The 17827-nt window shown below is 39.0% G+C and overlaps 1 protein-coding gene across 7 annotated transcripts in view; it reads left to right on the forward strand.

The window, feature by feature from the left end:
• LOC130084376 (ankyrin repeat and SAM domain-containing protein 1A) overlaps nucleotides 1-17827 on the forward strand; it is a 117920-nt gene that overhangs the window by 13657 nt on the left and 86436 nt on the right. For all 7 annotated transcript variants that reach the window (XM_056249777.1, XM_056249774.1, XM_056249772.1 and 4 more), the window contains exons 2-3: nucleotides 17160-17240; nucleotides 17355-17511. In XM_056249777.1, coding sequence (XP_056105752.1) covers nucleotides 17160-17240; nucleotides 17355-17511 — 238 coding nt within the window. The remainder of the gene's footprint in view (nucleotides 1-17159; nucleotides 17241-17354; nucleotides 17512-17827) is intronic.

Genomic DNA, 17827 nt, shown 5'->3' on the forward strand with positions numbered 1-17827 from the left:
CTGATTGTCTGTGATTTGAGATTGATTGTGTCAGCACTTGTATGTCTGGTGTGGACAACTGGAAGCTCATCACATCACATCTAGTTAGGACACGGTGTAAATATGTTGAGTTGTTCTGCTCATGTTGGTGATAAAGGTTCAAGTCTGGCTTGCAACATTTCAATCCCACTTCCCTCTATCTCCTTAATAGCTTTGCTGTCTTGCTGTTTAGTCTCTGCTTAAAATAACAAGCCATACAAAGCCTCCCCAGCACAGAAGTTGATGACTATGAACTTAATTCTTAATAACTAATAATGAAAGAAGCTGATTATGTGCTAAACTGTGTAAAAGGTTTTTTACATCAGTTTATCTTTGCGTGAAGGGAAGTTCCACTAGCCCGGTTTGGACTGATCTCTCAACAACGGTGTCTTTGGCCTCAGAATGAACCTCCTTTGACTGGATTAGACTGTCATGTGGTGGACGTTTAACCATTCCTGCTTCCTCTCTCCTTTTTGTGGATCTTTGTCAAGACAGGGTGGCTCTACATTTCATTTATTGTTAACAATTTTCCAGTTTAGAACCTGTTTAGGTGTTTTGTTTTACATTAATTGTATGGGTAGATCGATAGGTAGCAACATTATGCTGCCCTCTTAAGGTCTTATCTGTCTTGTTTGGCTGTATTTGTAAGGTAGTCTCCTGCTTCAAGCTCAGTAAAAAACTTGATTCAAAGTGGCGGACAAAGTTAATATTTAAATGGATTTAAGTGTCAAAAATGTTTTGGAAATTTCAAGATATGGGGGAAAAAATGCTCCTGTATGAGTTCTGTATTTATAACATAATAGTTCAGCAATAGGACACGAGCAAGAGTGCTGCCCCCCCCCCCCCCCCCCCCCCACCCAAATATCAGCACGATTGCAGATCATGTGAGTGATTTTATACAGCAGTTCAAAAAACAAAGTTAATATTAAATGACATGTTAGACACAACATTGTCAATATTGATGTTTTCGCGGAAATTTCCCAATTACAATATTTCTAATCAAAGCAGAACTGTTGCACTTCTCAGCAACTCACAGCTGTGTTTCTTTCCCCCGTTTCTGAATAAATCTGTGTTTTTGAACAAATCGGTTAAATACATTATTCATTGACTCAATCATTAAAGGGGTGGTTCAGGATTTTGGACATCGGGCCTCATTTCCAAGTTAGCCTTAGCGTTATTTATCAGTGGAGACAGTTTTCAAAAAATTTCATCCAGTCGTTCCAGTTGCATAGTTCGCCGGTGCTAGGCTAGCGCGCGTCAACGGTAACTGCTAGCCTGCCATTAAAAACAGTTTTACCCACTCCACAGTACACCAAAAGCAAATAAATTATAACGCCAGACTATCGATGTAAATGTCTGTTAAGAGAATAATGTTAAAAATCAAACTACTCTTGCATCTCAATGATCGCAATACATTTACAGGAACTAGTTTCTCAGCAGCGGCGGAATTTTACTTTGCTCCGGTTAGTAGCGCTGTGCCGAAAAGTAAACTCAGAACCGAAGCGCACTACAGTCGGGACTACCTGCACTACCTCTCTCTACCCCTTCTCTCACTACCTCTCTCGGTTGCCTAGGTAACTACATATCACTCCGCCGCTGCTGTAGACTGTGCTAATAAATACAGGGAACAAAGTATAACTATTGCAATGCAATGAAAGGGTATTAAAATGACTTGTCTTGCCTATATTAAGCGAGGATGGTTTCTGAAATTACACGTGTCACAGTTTCCACTCTTCACCCTTGATACTCTTGTCTTCACACTCTTGAGTGCTTTTTCCACACACCTACATTTAAATATTTCCTGTTGTGTCGTTTAATTTCTTTGTGTGTGATAAAATGTGCATTAAAGCATCAGGATAAGTGCTACGTTATCTCTACTCGTTTGACTGTCAGTCATGACCCAGAATGCACTGGGAGTGAGTGACTTGCCTTTCAGAATCACCTGTTAAATCATTTGCCCTCTTACGTCTCTAACACATACTCTCGGCTAGCTGGAATGTGGTTTATCAGGAACTGAACATTAAAACGGGAGCTTGTTGAGTTTGGAGTGCAGTGTCTGAAAACTAAAACTATGCTACTGTAGGTGGGTAAACAAATTGTTTGACATACTTTATTGTTTCACTTTGAAATGCAAGTTTTCAAGCCTATAGTGGAGGGGACATTACAGCAGGCTCCTCTGGAAACTCATTCAGAGTTCAGCAGTTGTTTTCACTAATGGGCAGTTTCGCCCTCTGAGGAATCCGACACCCTCAGGAACTGAACTGGACAAGAAGGTCCTCTTTTTCTTTCTAGGAGTACAAAAGCAGAATGACCAATTATCTGAAAAGAAAAACACACACACACACAAAAACATTTACTTTGAAAGTGAATCCATCAGACTAATCTTAGGACAGTGTTCATGAACTCTAATTCAGTACATGATTTGTGTTATTTTTTTGGTTTCGGTATTAACGCATATGGGGTCTTTTGAACTGAAGAAAAAGCATTCGCTTCTCTTAATATGTTTTGTTTATCTGACCCTCCTCAATTCACCTCTCATTAAAAAATGTCCTATAAAAAATGTGACAACAGGCATGCTGCTTATTTGTTAACATTTGTGAATTAAACGGGCTTTGGCGTTTACTTTGTGCGTTTTTTTATCTTTAGTAGATTGTGTACTATGTTAGCTCATAGATTTTGGGACAAAGGTTTAAACTTTTTCTTTCTTCTTTTTATTAAGAATAATTAGGTTAGTCATTTAAAAACTGCAATTTGGGGTAAATCTGCCGGATTCTGTGAAATGTGTTTAAGCATGGGGAACTTCATAAATGAATGGTGTTTAAATTCTCTGAAAATCTGCAGACATAGTTTCTGCTTGAGCATGTGTAACAATCTATAGTTTCTGTTTGAGCTTGTGTAACAATCTATAGTTTCTGTTTGAGCTTGTGTAACAATCTATAGTTTCTGTTTGAGCTTGTGTAACAATCTATAGTTTCTGTTTGAGCTTGTGTAACAATCTATAGTTTCTGTTTGAGCTTGTGTAACAATCTATAGTTTCTGTTTGAGCTTGTGTAACAATCTAAAGTAACAGCTTGTGTTTTATTCAAAAGGCAGTCGTCATTCTTCATCCTTTATGATGTTTTTCCCTTCACCTCCTCCGGTTCCTGGCAGGCCGTAACCCACCTGCTGTGTGCACCACCTACTCCTGCTTACCGACTTCAAACGCTGTTTTATTTGGACACAGAAGAGTTAGCCTCTGTAATGTCCTTTCTGGACACCAGTTAGTCTTGTCTAGACATTTTGATTGCTTGTTCTAATTTAGTAGCCTCTGAGTTGCCTTATTTTTCTTCAATGTCAGCAGAAAGCCACAGACAGCAGTTGAGAAAAACATGATTTTTTTTTTATCTTTAAATGTCTAGCGTTTTCTGTTAAAGGTAGGGTAGGCAATTTCAGAGATGCTAGCAATAGGGGCTTTCACACAACGGGTTGTTCTAGGAACTAGCCATCGGGATGGTTCCCCTAGGAATGTTTTCCTGGTTGCATTCGCACCGCCAGTAGGTACTCTGAAGTGACGTGAGCCGCGCTTGTTTTTGTGACTTTTATTTTGACGGCGTGGTGGACCTTTATTTTGGCGACCTTTCGTTTACGATCTATCTAACAGTCCTATCTTACAGTCATGTCTAATACGTTATTAGATAGAACTGTTATACATAGAAAGTAGACAGTATGTGAAAAGCATTAGCGTATGCCGTGTGATTGATGTCCAGTGTCGCTAGCTCAGCAGAAATACATAATCATGTTTGGCTTGGTCCCCTCAAAGTTGAGTTGGAGTTTCTCCTCAGTGTAAAGGTTAAGAGGCCCGTCTATCACTGTTTTCCATGTTCGTAGTGTTAGTTTCATGAGTAAATATATATGCTACAAATGTGTTTACATGTTTTAAATGGGGGAGCTGGTGCTTCGCGTGCGTTCGGCCAATCAGCGAACACTAACGTCACTGATAGTTCCTATAGTGCTGGTTTAGACCGACTCTGAAATAGGAGTTAAATTAGTTCCTCCAAAAGGAGTTCCTAGAACTAAAATCGTTCCTTGTTCCTGCAGTGCTAAAATCTGGGAACTTCCACCAATAGTTCGAGGAACTATGAAAATGTTCCTCCGGTGTGAAAGCCCCTTACAGAAATGTAGCTTTGAGATCCCACCCTCCCTTTAGAGCGTCTTCAAAGCCACGCCTCCTTCAAAACACATGAACACACACAGACCAGCTTGCAATGCGTCACGAGAGGCATACCTCACGTCTCAAAGCACATAACATCACAATAATAATAACGTAAGGCGTTGATAGTGTTGACATAGAATCGCCTAAATCCGAGTCTGAGGACGTGAACGGCTCCGGGTAAAATGTCACGGGTTGCCATATCATAATTACGTTTATGTCATGGCATGAAAGCAGCATAATCTCATTGTTTTGGTCTTTAAACATTTACTATTTATTTACTTTTTGCTAACATGCTTAATCAGGTTTCTATCTAATTATAAAAACATTTAATATATATTGTAGACTCCGTCTCTCGCTCTCTGTTGACTAGCGTCTCGCAGATGTTGTGGTTTCATGTCTCCAGAGATAAGGTTCTCTTCTCCACTGAGGTTATGGTTTATAAAAAGAGTGGTTGATATTTACTAAAAGAAAGAGCATATTTGTTTCCTCTAAGAGAGAGCTTTTGTCTCTCGCCTTTCTTGCCCTTGATTTGTTGCACACAGAATTGTGTCAGTGCTTGAGTCGGGACTAAGAGGTCACCGAGGTTGATGCGTGTAACACTTTGTTCGAGTCTCTCGGCACTGCAACGCAAAACTTGGTCTAGCTTCAGCCAAACTGGAACAGAATCGTTCTATTTCCAGAGGAGAGAAGTGGGTCATTTCCTCTTCACAAAATGATGTCCATCCGACTCTCACCTGTGGTCACTCTAAAATGAGGAAATGAAACATCGGGTGGTGAATGCGCCTGACTGGCCCTCTAATTGGTGTTTCCAAAATCATAGGCACTGATTTAGTTTTTTCTGCCGGTGGGTGCCCACACAACCCCCACCCCAATATTTACTAAATATTTTTGCAGCGTTGAGAAATGTAACATTGATGTTGATTTCTTGAACGCAATGGCCAATCAGAGGTGTTGAAGATAGCACTGAACAAAAACTCTGTTTTGAGCGATAAGTGGTTTCTGAGTTCTCGCAAATCCTCTCATTGTAGGAAAATTATGTAAATAAGAGATTCATTGATTATTACAGGACTTTGTGAGATCGCGATGATCTAAGACGAGTGGCCCCTTTTTAGTGATTATAAAGAAAGCGCTTTTTGCATGCTTTCGGCCATGTCACATCACGCATACGGTATGCTTGCTTTTCTGTTAAATCAACGGTGGTCTGAGAACGTAGATGTTTTACTAACAAATCATTTATCATGAGCATTTATGCTGGGATGTGTAGGTTGTGCTGTGACATGTAAATTGAAATTATTGCAGGGAAACGTATGCGTTTTTATTGGGGAAGCGCATCTCCTTACCCGTTCCCTGGAGCCGGTTCACCCTCCGCCTATATTACCAACCAAACTAAGTACATTCTTTCCATTAGTGTTGTCGCGAGTGACACTCTCACTGATATACCTGATGAGTTAGTTGCGTAAAATGCCATTTATCATCATGCGTCCCGGGCTTTAGTGTTGGGTGATCTTTTCCATTTTCAGATACACAATATTATCTTGCGTGCATTGGTGGTGGTGGCAATAGAGAGAGACTCTGCACTTGTCGTAGCCACAACTATTCAGTGTTTTCAACTATGTTATGTTTATTTTAATAATCATACATACATAGCACTTAGGACCGCGTGTCCAGTAAACAAGCTTGACATGTCGCAATGGAAATAAGAATGTGATGTTTTCTAACGTAATTGTCACATTAAAAAAAACCTGAGGGTTCAGTTGGAATATTTTAAACTTACAGGGGAAACCAGACGCAAAAGGTGAGCCCGTGGATATCACATGCAAATTGAAATCTTTGAACGAGAAGGTGATGATAAGAACATTGTCTGCTGACAAATGGTATTTCATTGCACTTTAACAAGTAATCTGAATGGCCCTAGTTTATGGGTGAAGAATTTGTGTTTTTTCATGTTGTTGTTTGAAATAGTTTGAAGTTTGAATCTGTTATTAGCCTTATATATTTTTCTTATTATAGAATAATAACAAAAAGAACAATTTGTTATTGTGTTGTCATTCGTATTAGTATCATTAGGCTTCTAATCAATATTTTACGCCTCTCTGGAATGAATGTTGTCTCTCCATCTGCTTTCTGTTTGGCGCGAGTGCTAGTAAACGTGGCACCAGTGTCAGTCTTTCACACGCACAGATGCTATTGGACTCACAATGACTCGTTGATGCTAAACATGCGTCGCATCGCCACATCAATCATGTTCAGTGTAGACATCTTGGTGCTGTCTTTGTGAATGTCATTTTGACCTGTGATAGCACAGCCATTACTCCGGTTTTCAGTGTCACATCATTTTAATGCGTCCTGTTTTACTCTTTTTAATATCTGGCCTTAAAGTCATCGAAATGTATGATCATTAAACAAACAAAAAAAAAATCGTTAAAGTTTGGGAACCCTGACGCACATCAACATAAGCAGTGGTGCTATCATCTTAATCCAAGGCTTTTGAGCCAGTGCTGTTGAGTGTGTGTAATCTGTGCACGGCAGAGAGTGGATGAAGGGAGTTCTGATGAGCGTGTGCCAATGATGCATCTGGTTCTGGCACTGGGTTTAGTACACTTAATTAAACTCCAATGCCCTGGCAGTGTGCGCCATGTATCAGGCTCCTCTTGGCAATGTGCCGTGGGATACGGATAATCCCCAGCACAGTGTCCATCACCTCACTAATTGGCTCAAGAAGATATCTGTGACTGCGATAGACGTGCCTTCACCTGTTCCCTCTTTTTCATCTACTTCCTATTATGGCATATTGGTGGGGGATATACATCATTTCATCATGCAAACAAAGTTGGGAAAAATTACTTATTTTTTCTTGCAGCACTAGATGCAAGCATCTATTGACCAATGAGAATTTAAGAGAGGCGGGGTCTAATGCTTTTGGAAATTCCCGCCGGCTTGTTCCGCTCCCTCAAATCGGATCATCCCAGTGCTTTTTCTTTACCATGGAAATGGCACCAGATCTCTTTCTTTTTGCTCACAGATTTTGGGCTTTTTTTCTTTCATTCTCTTGTATCCCTTTTCGATCTATTTTTCACTTCCTCCGTTGCTTTGGGCCAATTTTGTTTCTGCTTCCAGACATTCAAGCGAATACCCCCACTGGGAAATTAGGGATTAGCTTTTCCTTTTGCTGTCAGAATCTTAAAGCTAGCCCTGTACACAGACCACTGCCCCTTCACTCCCATCCCCTCATCGGGTGCGTCTTCCCTTCTTCATCCTCTCTCTCTCTCTCTCACTTGTGTTGTGTTCGGTTTGAAGTAATGTAAGAGGATGAAGATGATCCTCTAGCGCTGGTGACTCATGCCCTTGAGGTCAGGCTTATTATGAGGGTTTATTAGTCTTCCGGACTTGTCAAGTGTTTGATGCCTTGTATCTCAGAGTTAGAAGTCTGATTCTTTTGAGTCTCATTCATTCTGATTCAATGATTTACCAATTCATTTAAGGTCAATGTTGCATTATACCTATTATTAATATTTTTTTAAATATTTTTTTTTCATTAAAATGTTCATCTAACTCATCCCATCTCATTAGTTTAAGGTCACTGTAGTATTTAAACTCATCTTTATATACAGGGTATATTCATTAACTTTTATAATAGAGTAGAAAGATGATGGAAAAACTGCAAAGTATTCTGAAATGTAAATATAAACAGTATGTATGTGTGTGTGTGTTTGTATACACACACACACACACACTGTTTATATTTACATTTCAGAATATTTTGCAGTTTTTCATTACAATTTTCTACTCTTTTATATAAGTTAATGTGTTTTATAGCTTTATATTACTTATTTAGATGCATTTAGTGTGTTTCCTTTTGTTTTGTTTTTAATGCTGTCAACCTAATTGTTGTCTTTGTTTTGCCAGATGCTATACATATTGGTGTAAAACATAATTTTATCATCTGATAGTTTCATACAGCAGTTACTTCTGGTCCTCAAAACTGAGTAGTGTTCCCATAGTGCTGGTAGGCCTTCATTCTGTGTAATAGTGGGTATTTTTTTGTCACTTCTGCAGGTTACAGTGCTATGCTAGTAGGTGGCAACAACTAGGCCTAACTGTCTTTATGTGCGAGTCACTGAATCATTCGTTCAAGTGACTCTTTTAAAGAAATGTTGATCCATTCAGAAACTAAACAAGTTCATTGAAATAGTCACTCAACTGTTTTGTTCAAAGCACTGATTCATTCAGAAAGAAAACACCATGGACTGTCATATAACCCACATAACCCTCATTCCCTACAGTCATGAAAACTAGCTTGTATAAATCGTAAATATTTGAATAACAATAAACTTACACCTGTATGATTCTGCTGTGGATGCGGTAATTTATTCAGCATGATTTTCAGTGCATTTTGGTTATTCTTTAGCCATTGATCTTATTTGGTGGTATGTTATGAAGTTGAATGAGTGCACTTGATAATGTCTATTATTGTTTCTGATGCTACTACAACTGGCTGTCTCCTTAAAGGTCCAATATGTAATAATTTTGTAATAAAATATCCAAAAATCACTTGCACAGTGTGATATATTTCCTGCAGTTGTGTACTTACAATATCCCAAAAGTCTCCAAAGATTTTTTATTTCAGAGAAATTCCAATTTAAAATAAGTGGCCGTCCCGGCCAACAAATGTCGCCTGTCAATGACGCAATATCCGCCTTAACCTCGGTTTCCGCTCGCACTGCCATGGCCATGACGTAACCATGGCGACAGACGTGGACAACTGGTAGTGCGTAACGTTTAGCGGCACGCAGTTCTTGTTTCGTTCAAACATAGACCATGGCAAGCAGACTTTGGGACAAACAAGGAGAACTAAAATGAGGATCAATATCAGCGTGGCGTTTTTGAGATGCCTAGAGCTCCACGTCCGCGACTAACTTGGACTTGACAGAGCTTCACGAGTCACGACTTGACAGCTTTATTAGACAGGTGAGCAAATGTACTACATACAACAAATCAATGTTATAACGTTAGCTCAACATGATGAAATGTTAGAATATGGTCAGTATGTTATTCTAATGTTGATCTAGCTTACCTTGCTAGTTTCGTATAGCAAACGAACTAACACGTAGAATAACGTTATAACTTTCAACACACATTTAAATGCAGTTTAGTGTGATAGTGTTACATTAGACCAAGTGAAGCAGCGCTGCATTACCTCACAAGTTTAATTCGTCTAATAAACTGACCTGTGTGTGTAATCCAGCTCTAAATGTCCTTATTCCTTTCTATTCGCGGGACTCGCGTGTAAGTCCCGCGGCCGCGGATAGTATCACTTACAGTGTTATGAAGCAGGTCGCGATTGCTAAAGAGACGATATCTGTCTCTTTCGCAATCGCGACCTGCTTCATAACACTGTAATGTTAAAAAACATGAAGGTTTGCACTCATCCATAAACATTATTATATCCATCAGCTTGACAGCAAGTCCCATCATTCAGCTGTTCACTGCGTCATACACATACGCCTTTGTTATTGTTGGAAACTGTGCCCTCTTGTGGCGAAAAAACTTACATATTGTATCTTTAAATAGTGCTCTTTATAATGTTAAAGGGGCAATTTCAGAGTATTCAAACCTCCCGGTCTCTCTCTTGAATCCAACACGGAAGTGTCTTAAGCTGTAATTCATCGACCGGCCACTAGAGACAGGCTCCAAAAGAGAGTCGATCACATAAACCCCTCATGTTAATACGCCCAACTTTACAGCAGAACAAAATATGTTTACAGCCTGGAGCAAAAAGTGGTTTTGGTCTACATAGGTAATTTTGCCCTTCATGACAACTGTGAGGGGGGTGGATCTTTTTATAACTCATCCGTTAAAATTATATTAAACCTTAAAGTTCTGCATAAATAAGGGCGTGGCCATTTGAGTGACAGGTGGATTGCTCTGCTGTCACTACTAGCCGTTTGTCTGCTGTCTGTTAGCGTCACGTCACCTCAGCTAATCCGCCTCTTTGCCCATTCCCGGTTATCCGGGAGTGACGCGCTGCCAAGATGGCGACGGCCGGCTCCGCCCACTTTAGGCTTTAAAAATGCTCTTCAGAAAACTACGGGTGACGTCACGGACACTACGTCCATATTATTTTACAGTCTATGATTATATAGTGACATATATGACAGCTTGTGTGCAGAGATGTGCAACAGTTAATTGTCTGTGGCTACATTGGTAACTATTTTAACTAGGTAGTGGAGCAAAAACCGATAAGGTAACTGGCAATATTGTGTTTAAATGGTAAGCTACTCAATATCAACTTCTTGTTATATTGTATAAAAACAATATTACACGCAAACAAGCAACAATATCGCTTGTGTGATATTGGCTAATTTAAAAAGATATCAGGACATATGTATCTCCTAAAAATAAATAGGTTGTAGTTCCTAACCGAATCTCGGCCTCAGCTGAACTAGGCTACTTCAACTTATGAGTAACTGCAGCTTGACAAACTGCGGTTTTAAAGTCTTTCCCAACACTGAAACCACCATATGCGGGTTTTACCACATGCAGAGCTTTTTACTGTAATGGCTCAAATGTTGACATTATGAAAGCTGTTATGTAAGGTGCCTCTCTCTGTTTGTTCATTATTTTAATCCGAGTCGTGAATGGATGTGCTTCCCTGCCGGCTTGCAGTCAGAGATGTGCTCAGTGGGGCTGAAGCTGTGGCTGCGGCAGAGCCCGGGGCCTTGATGCCAACTCAAGCCTTGTTTCCTTCAGTCGCCCGGCCTCTTAATATATTCGGATGGCCTGATCTTTTCGCATAGGAAATATGCCACAAGGACAGAAGGCCACAGATGTCTATGCGTTGTTGAACAAAGGGATTTATATGCATCATGAAGTGTGTGACCCAATGGCAGTGAAAACACTGGCCATAAATAGTGCCAACAATCTATATTTTGCATTATTTTTTTATTAAAATGCACTGAAAGAATAATTGGTGTAGAAAGAATTTTCACTCATAATTTGGCAGCAAAATGTGAAAATCTGAAATGGTATTTTCGTGTAAAACGTAGATAATCCACATTATGATTGTGTTAATTTCTTTTCATTTGGTGGCTTAATGCAAATCATTTTCCGTGTTTTTCTTGATGGAAACTGTTTCTCCCGCCCTTCAACATTTCCCACCGTTTCCAGAGTGCACTAGAACTACTCCAAGAATTCAATTTTGCTGCACAGCATGCTGGGTAGACATTTCTCTTTTTACCCTCCTCATTCTAGGGGTTGGAGAAGCATTTTTGTAAAAGCATAGCAACAGAGCTGCTTATTTTTACTTGCCATTTTGTAGTTTGGAAATGATTATGAGGTTTGTAGTTTCTGTGGGGTTGAAAATAGTCTTTGTGTAGAACAGCAGTGTCACGGTGGAGGCTTCATGGGGTCGAACCATTCGCCCGCCAGACCCTTTTCCGCACTTCAGTTGCCATGGCGCTTTCCCAATAGAGCACAGTGGGCCGGAGATGCCCATTTGGGTGGAGCATGATGTCAGATTTAGTTGAAGGATATTTCTTTATCTTCCTGTATTATGATGTGCTGTATTGAGGGGGCAAATGTTGCATAATCAAATGAAAACCAATTTTTTTTAATTTTTCATAATCAGATGAAAACCAAAACCAATCTTGAGGAAGTGTTACACAACAGGACAAGGTTTACTCATTGCTAAAACATTGGTTTAATATAATATACTAAATGCTATGTTTACTATAGTTAAAAATAATGTATATACTATTCAATATTATTAGCTAATTAATTACATGATGTGCCGATTAGTTAATCTAATTAGCTAATCGCAAAAGATCATTTAAAGTCATTGTGTTAACTCTTTCCCCACCAAACAATGTTTTCCGACACAAATTTTCTGGGTTTCCATGTTTTCCCTGTTATACGGTAGGGGGCGCTATTACACATCCTCTGAAAGAGTTCTGAATCTCCTGATCAAAACACATGTGAAGGAGAAGCAGAAACAAGCGATATCATATGCACATGTAAAATAATGCAATCATCAACGTTTCACAGCATATAAATCCAAACTGCTTAATGTTACTGAATGAAATGTCGACCCAGGATGAGTTACAGGACTGTGACGCTCTGGGGGTGTTGATGGACTCGATCTACTCCATCTGTGTTTTTTACATTATACCGCACGAGAGCGGCCTCTAGAGGCGAAATAAACTATCGCTGAAGCCTCGGTGTTTGTTTTGACACGCGCTGCACAGAGCGGGACACTTCAGATGCGGGTTTAAAACAGACAATGAAGAGGTATGTATACAGTACACTACCATACATGTTTAATATTATTAATTAAAGTATTAAAATTAAAGTAATGAGTTAAAAAATCCTTAAAATTGAAGTAAATAATTTGACTAGATACTGCATTAGTGGAGAACAGCTGCATGTTTGACGTCAAAGCGCTAACATTACTAGTACCTCAAGTGGTTAAAACAATGTGACAAACACACACACACACACACACACGCCCGAAATGTTTAATTTCATGAATGTTACAATCTATATGGATTCATTTATATCCAGCTGGTCACTTTTATGCATTTGTTAGCGAAGTTGCATATTTAAAGCTAGTGACATGAGAAAGTAAATTGATATGGTCATGCAGCCGAGAGAAAACAAACCAGAAACAAATTTGATTTTATTCGGTTTTCGATCATTAAATACCGGTGTAATTCAATTAAAATTAGATTCTTTTTTTAAGTACCCTTGCACCCCCCACCATCATCTTTGGCAAGATATGATCATGCAGCCGAGAGAAAACAAAGCCCCGCAAGCTTTGGTTTGTAGTTTGTCTCAGGGGTTTACCAATTTTTGCAATGGTAATGCAATAACTTCCAATAACATTACCCAAGCATGCATCATTCGTGCTGTTATTACATACTGTTATGTTTTGCAGTTGTATTTTCCAATAGGATGTTTATGACACTACCGCATTATGAATTCTCTCTGTCATGAGAATCCAGCTCATTGTGTGGATCTTTGTAAACCACACTGCTCTGTTACTTCCTATCTCAATGACGCTCCCATAAAACTGTCAAAAAAAGGGAGGGGTAGTTAGTTGTAGGTTATTTTTAAAGTGCCCCAATTATGCAATTTTAAAGGTTCATAATTTTGTTTTGCAGTCTCCAATAGTAGGTTTACATGCATTCAAGGTGGAAATCACTTTAATTTTCTCATAATGTACAGTGCAGCATCACCTCTTTTCTCACAGTGTCTGAAACGGTTCAATAAATTATCCAGTCTCTCTAAACCCCTCCTTTCCAAGAGCTGACTCTGCTCTGATTGGTCAGATATCCCAGTCTGTTGTGATTGGTCTACTCTGCTCTGATTGGTCAGATATCCCAGTCTGCTGTGATTGGTCTACTCTGCTCTGATTGGTCAGATATCCCAGTCTGTTGTGATTGGTCTACTCTGCTCTGATTGGTCAGATATCCCAGTCTGTTGTGATTGGTCTACTCTGCTCTGATTGGTCAGATATCCCAGTCTGTTGTGATTGGTCTACTCTGCTCTGATTGGTCAGATATCCCAGTCTGTTGTGATTGGTCTACTCTGCTCTGATTGGTCAGATATCCCAGTCTGTTGTGATTGGTCTACTCTGCTCTGATTGGTCAGATATCCCAGTCTGTTGTGATTGGTCTACTCTGCTCTGATTGGTCAGATATCCCAGTCTGTTGTGATTGGTCTACTCTGCTCTGATTGGTCAGATGGCCCAGTCTGTTGTGATTGGTCTACTCTGCTCTGATTGGTCAGATATCCCAGTCTGTTGTGATTGGTCTACTCTGCTCTGATTGGTCAGATATCCCAGTCTGTTGTGATTGGTCTACTCTGCTCTGATTGGTCAGATAGCTAAGTCTGTTGTTATTAGTCTACCGTTTACAGCATGTGTTGGAAACGAAATTTCTAAATATTTAAATTTCAGCTATTCTGCAGCACGTGATCCAAAATAATATACAAATATACGTTATGAACTTAACCTCACTTTGAGCAATGTATTTGCTGCTGACCTTCGATGATCCAGTTCAATCATACTGAGCAAAAATGACTTTATTTAAACATTACATTTGTTTTTAATTTTTAAGTAAGAAAAAGTGTTGAATTTTCTTCTCCTGCATTTGTCTGAAAGGTTTGTTTGAGCTGCGCCGTCTACTGCACAGTTGTGAATTTGCATTTGCATCCGTTTGGGGCTTATTATTTCTCTTTTTGTGTGAAATGGCATTTACATTGTCCATTTTTGGTTTTGTTATTAAAAAACAAGCAAGCCCAGCCCAGGTGAGATAAAGTAACACAAAAGTATTGCAACATTAATTTCCATAAAAAAGTAACCAAGTAATTAGTTACTTTTTTAGGGAGTATCGCAATATTGTAGCACTACTTTTAAAAGTAACTTTCTCCAACATTGTCTAGGAGACAATAACTTTATTTGTTGTGCACTTCGATCTTTATAACTGTGCAGACCTTTTACATTCACAAACAGCTGCAAACTAAAGTAATGAAAATAGGTCAAAGTGTTACCAAATTTTTAATAATCTATAAATGATTCAAAATATATTTATCAATCTAAATGAGTAATTTCGTCAAAGAGATTATCACTGTATTGAGGTCAAATGATGTTGGTTCATTGCATATTCTGCGAAGCAGCAACACTTTCTCTCCGCTGGTGCAGTTTCCCCTCTGTATGATGTTCCTGGCTGCCAGAATGGAGTGATGGGAACGTCAGATTGGAGTGAGAGAAAAGAGCAGCACAGTTTGAGAGCCCTTCTGCCACCGGCTTCTCCTTTCCTCTTCCTCTTTTGTCTGTGTGCTTTGTGTCTTCATTTGTGCTTCTTTGTCTTGACAGCGAGCGAGCGAGTGCATGCTGTACAACACGTGATACACACATACACACTCTCCTCTCCTCGAATCAGTTTCTCGTCACACCTCCTCTATCTACACATGCTGCAAGTACACAATATGTTTACAGCTACAGCAAGAGAACTATTCCCTTCAGTCAAGTATGTCTTTATATGTCGAGTACACAGCCTAAGGGTGTTTTCAGTGAGGTCCAGTGTGCAGAAGAGCAGACAAAGAGTTGTGTGTTTTGTAGTTTAGTCAATTTACAAGCACACTGGGAGAGTTTATGCCAAAATTAAATTTGTGTGGATGTGACTGAGGCCAATTAATTTATCTAAAAATAGCAATCTGAGGCAGTTTAATGGTCTTTTCCAAGTGTCCAGCCTTTGCAGGTTATCTCATCCATTTCTGGTAGTGGGAAACCACTGATTCAAGAGCTGGAACGGTGACCCAAAATCTTAAAATCTGTCCTGAGTGTTCACTGAAAGTGTATTGTTATATAAATAATTAAGTATATGCAAAAAAAATCAACTGTTTTAATTGTCACCACGTTGTTGTTACGTTATTACTACATTTAGCAGTTTTTTTATTGACAAAATATTAACCAAAAAAAAAACTGATGTACATATATTTATGAGATGTTTTATTTGATATATCATTATATGAAATTTATAAGAACATATCTCAGAATTACCAGAATTAACTGGAGATCCTCCTAAGATGGATTTTATTATAAAATATTTTGGTATTAACGTCTAATTTTTCACATAACAATAAGGCCTCATTTGTTAACATTAACTGTGATACAGGTGAAACTCGAAAAATTAGAATATCATGCAAAAGTTCATTTATTTCAGTAATTCAACTTAAAAGGTGAAACAAATTTATTATATAGACTCATTACATGCAAAGTGAGATATTTCAAGCCTTTATTTGTTATAATTTTGATGATTATGACTTACAGCTTATGAAAACCCCAAATTCAAAATTATTTATATATACACACATTCACACAGTATCATTTCTTTGTCAGTATTAGTTAATAAAAATACAGTTGTTCATTGTTTTTTCGTGTTAGTTCAAAATGCATTAACTAATGTTAACAAATACAACTTTTAATTTTAAGAATGTATTAGTAAATGTTAAAAATAACATTAACTAGCACTAACAAATGCTGTAGAATTGTTGTTCATTGTTAGTTCATGAACAACTAACGTAGTTAACTAATGTTAACAAATATAAAGTGTTACCAACATTTTTATGTATTTCTTCCGGGTCAAAACGGACCCGAATGCAATCTGTACCCCACATCCGATGTGTCTCCTGTGTTTTCTCAACTCATGCAAGTTGTCCCAGTCTCCACTCTCAGCAGAACCTGTTTGCCTGCTCTCTGTCAGTGACCTCACACACCTGCTGATGTCATCACACTAGATTCAGGTGTGACTCACGGTTTGATTCAAGAGGCGTAAAAAAACCAAAGGGGATTTGCTAATGTGTTCTGTGATGTTCATTCCCATGGCATTAGCCTGATGAATCATACAGTAGACCAGCACACTCAAAGTCCAAACCCTCACAAGGTTATCAGAGGACTGACGGCCTTTCTGTGTCTACAACACAAACAAACCAACAAGATTGCCTACGATAATGGGATTCAAAATTGTGATTTCCAGGACTGGAGTATTTGTGAATGTCTCTATTGTATTCTGTATTCACAAATTATTGGAAACAAATCATGGGAAAGCCATGGAGATGTATAAATCAGAAAAACTGGGGGTCTTGCTGTTGACGGGTCATTTTAGCATTATTTCACGAACCCCATGGTCACCCAACACTTGCACTACAGGTCAAAATTTAGGAATAATTCACATTATTTTGTAATGTTTTTAAAAGAAGTCTCTTCTGCTCACCAAGGCTGCATTTTTTTTTTAACCAAGCATAAGTTATAACAGTAATAATACTGTTTTTCATTTGAGTACACTTTAAATTGTATTCCAGTTGTGTATTTTCAGCACTTTTAACCCTTTTTATTATTATTATTATTATTATTATAATACTCACTGTCTGTCCACTCTTTGCTTTACAGTATCTGGAGGGGGCCGAATGTGAACTGTGTGGACAGCACTGGATACACACCTCTACACCACGCTGCTTTAAATGGACACAGGTGAGTCCTGTCACCTGATGACCTTTGACCTCAACGATCATTTTAGTTTTATTTACCGAAATGTACTTTTATTTCTGAATTCCACACATAATTGTGCATGTCTCTCTCTGTCAGTGAGGTGGTGGAAGCACTTCTGCGCAACGAGGCTCTGACGAACATCGCTGACAACAAGGGCTGTTACCCTCTGCACCTGGCGGCCTGGAAGGGGGACCAGCGGATCGTCAAGCTCCTCGTCCATCAGGGTCCGTCTCACCCCAAACTCAATGAACAGGTCTGACCACACGACACCGAGCGGCACATTCAAAGACATGTTCTGGGTTATTTACGACATGATGTCGTCTATGAGCAGCGCTCGTGACTTGCTATTGAATACCACAGGAAGTAGTTTTGACTCGTCTCTCTGTAAAAAACAGAATGGGAAACATGTATAAAATACTCTTACTGTCTACAGGTAAACTGGACATCTATTGGGCCAGGCCTTCTGGAGGGTTTAAAGTGCCTCTATTATGCTATTTTAAAGGTTCCTAATTTTGTTTTGCAGTCTCCTACAATAGGTTTACATGCAGCCAAGGTCCAAAAACACTTCA

The sequence above is a fragment of the Rhinichthys klamathensis genome, unplaced genomic scaffold (genome assembly GCF_029890125.1).
Source record: "Rhinichthys klamathensis goyatoka isolate OS25496 unplaced genomic scaffold, OSU_Roscu_1.1 h1tg000062l_1, whole genome shotgun sequence".
Taxonomy (NCBI): domain Eukaryota; kingdom Metazoa; phylum Chordata; class Actinopteri; order Cypriniformes; family Leuciscidae; genus Rhinichthys; species Rhinichthys klamathensis.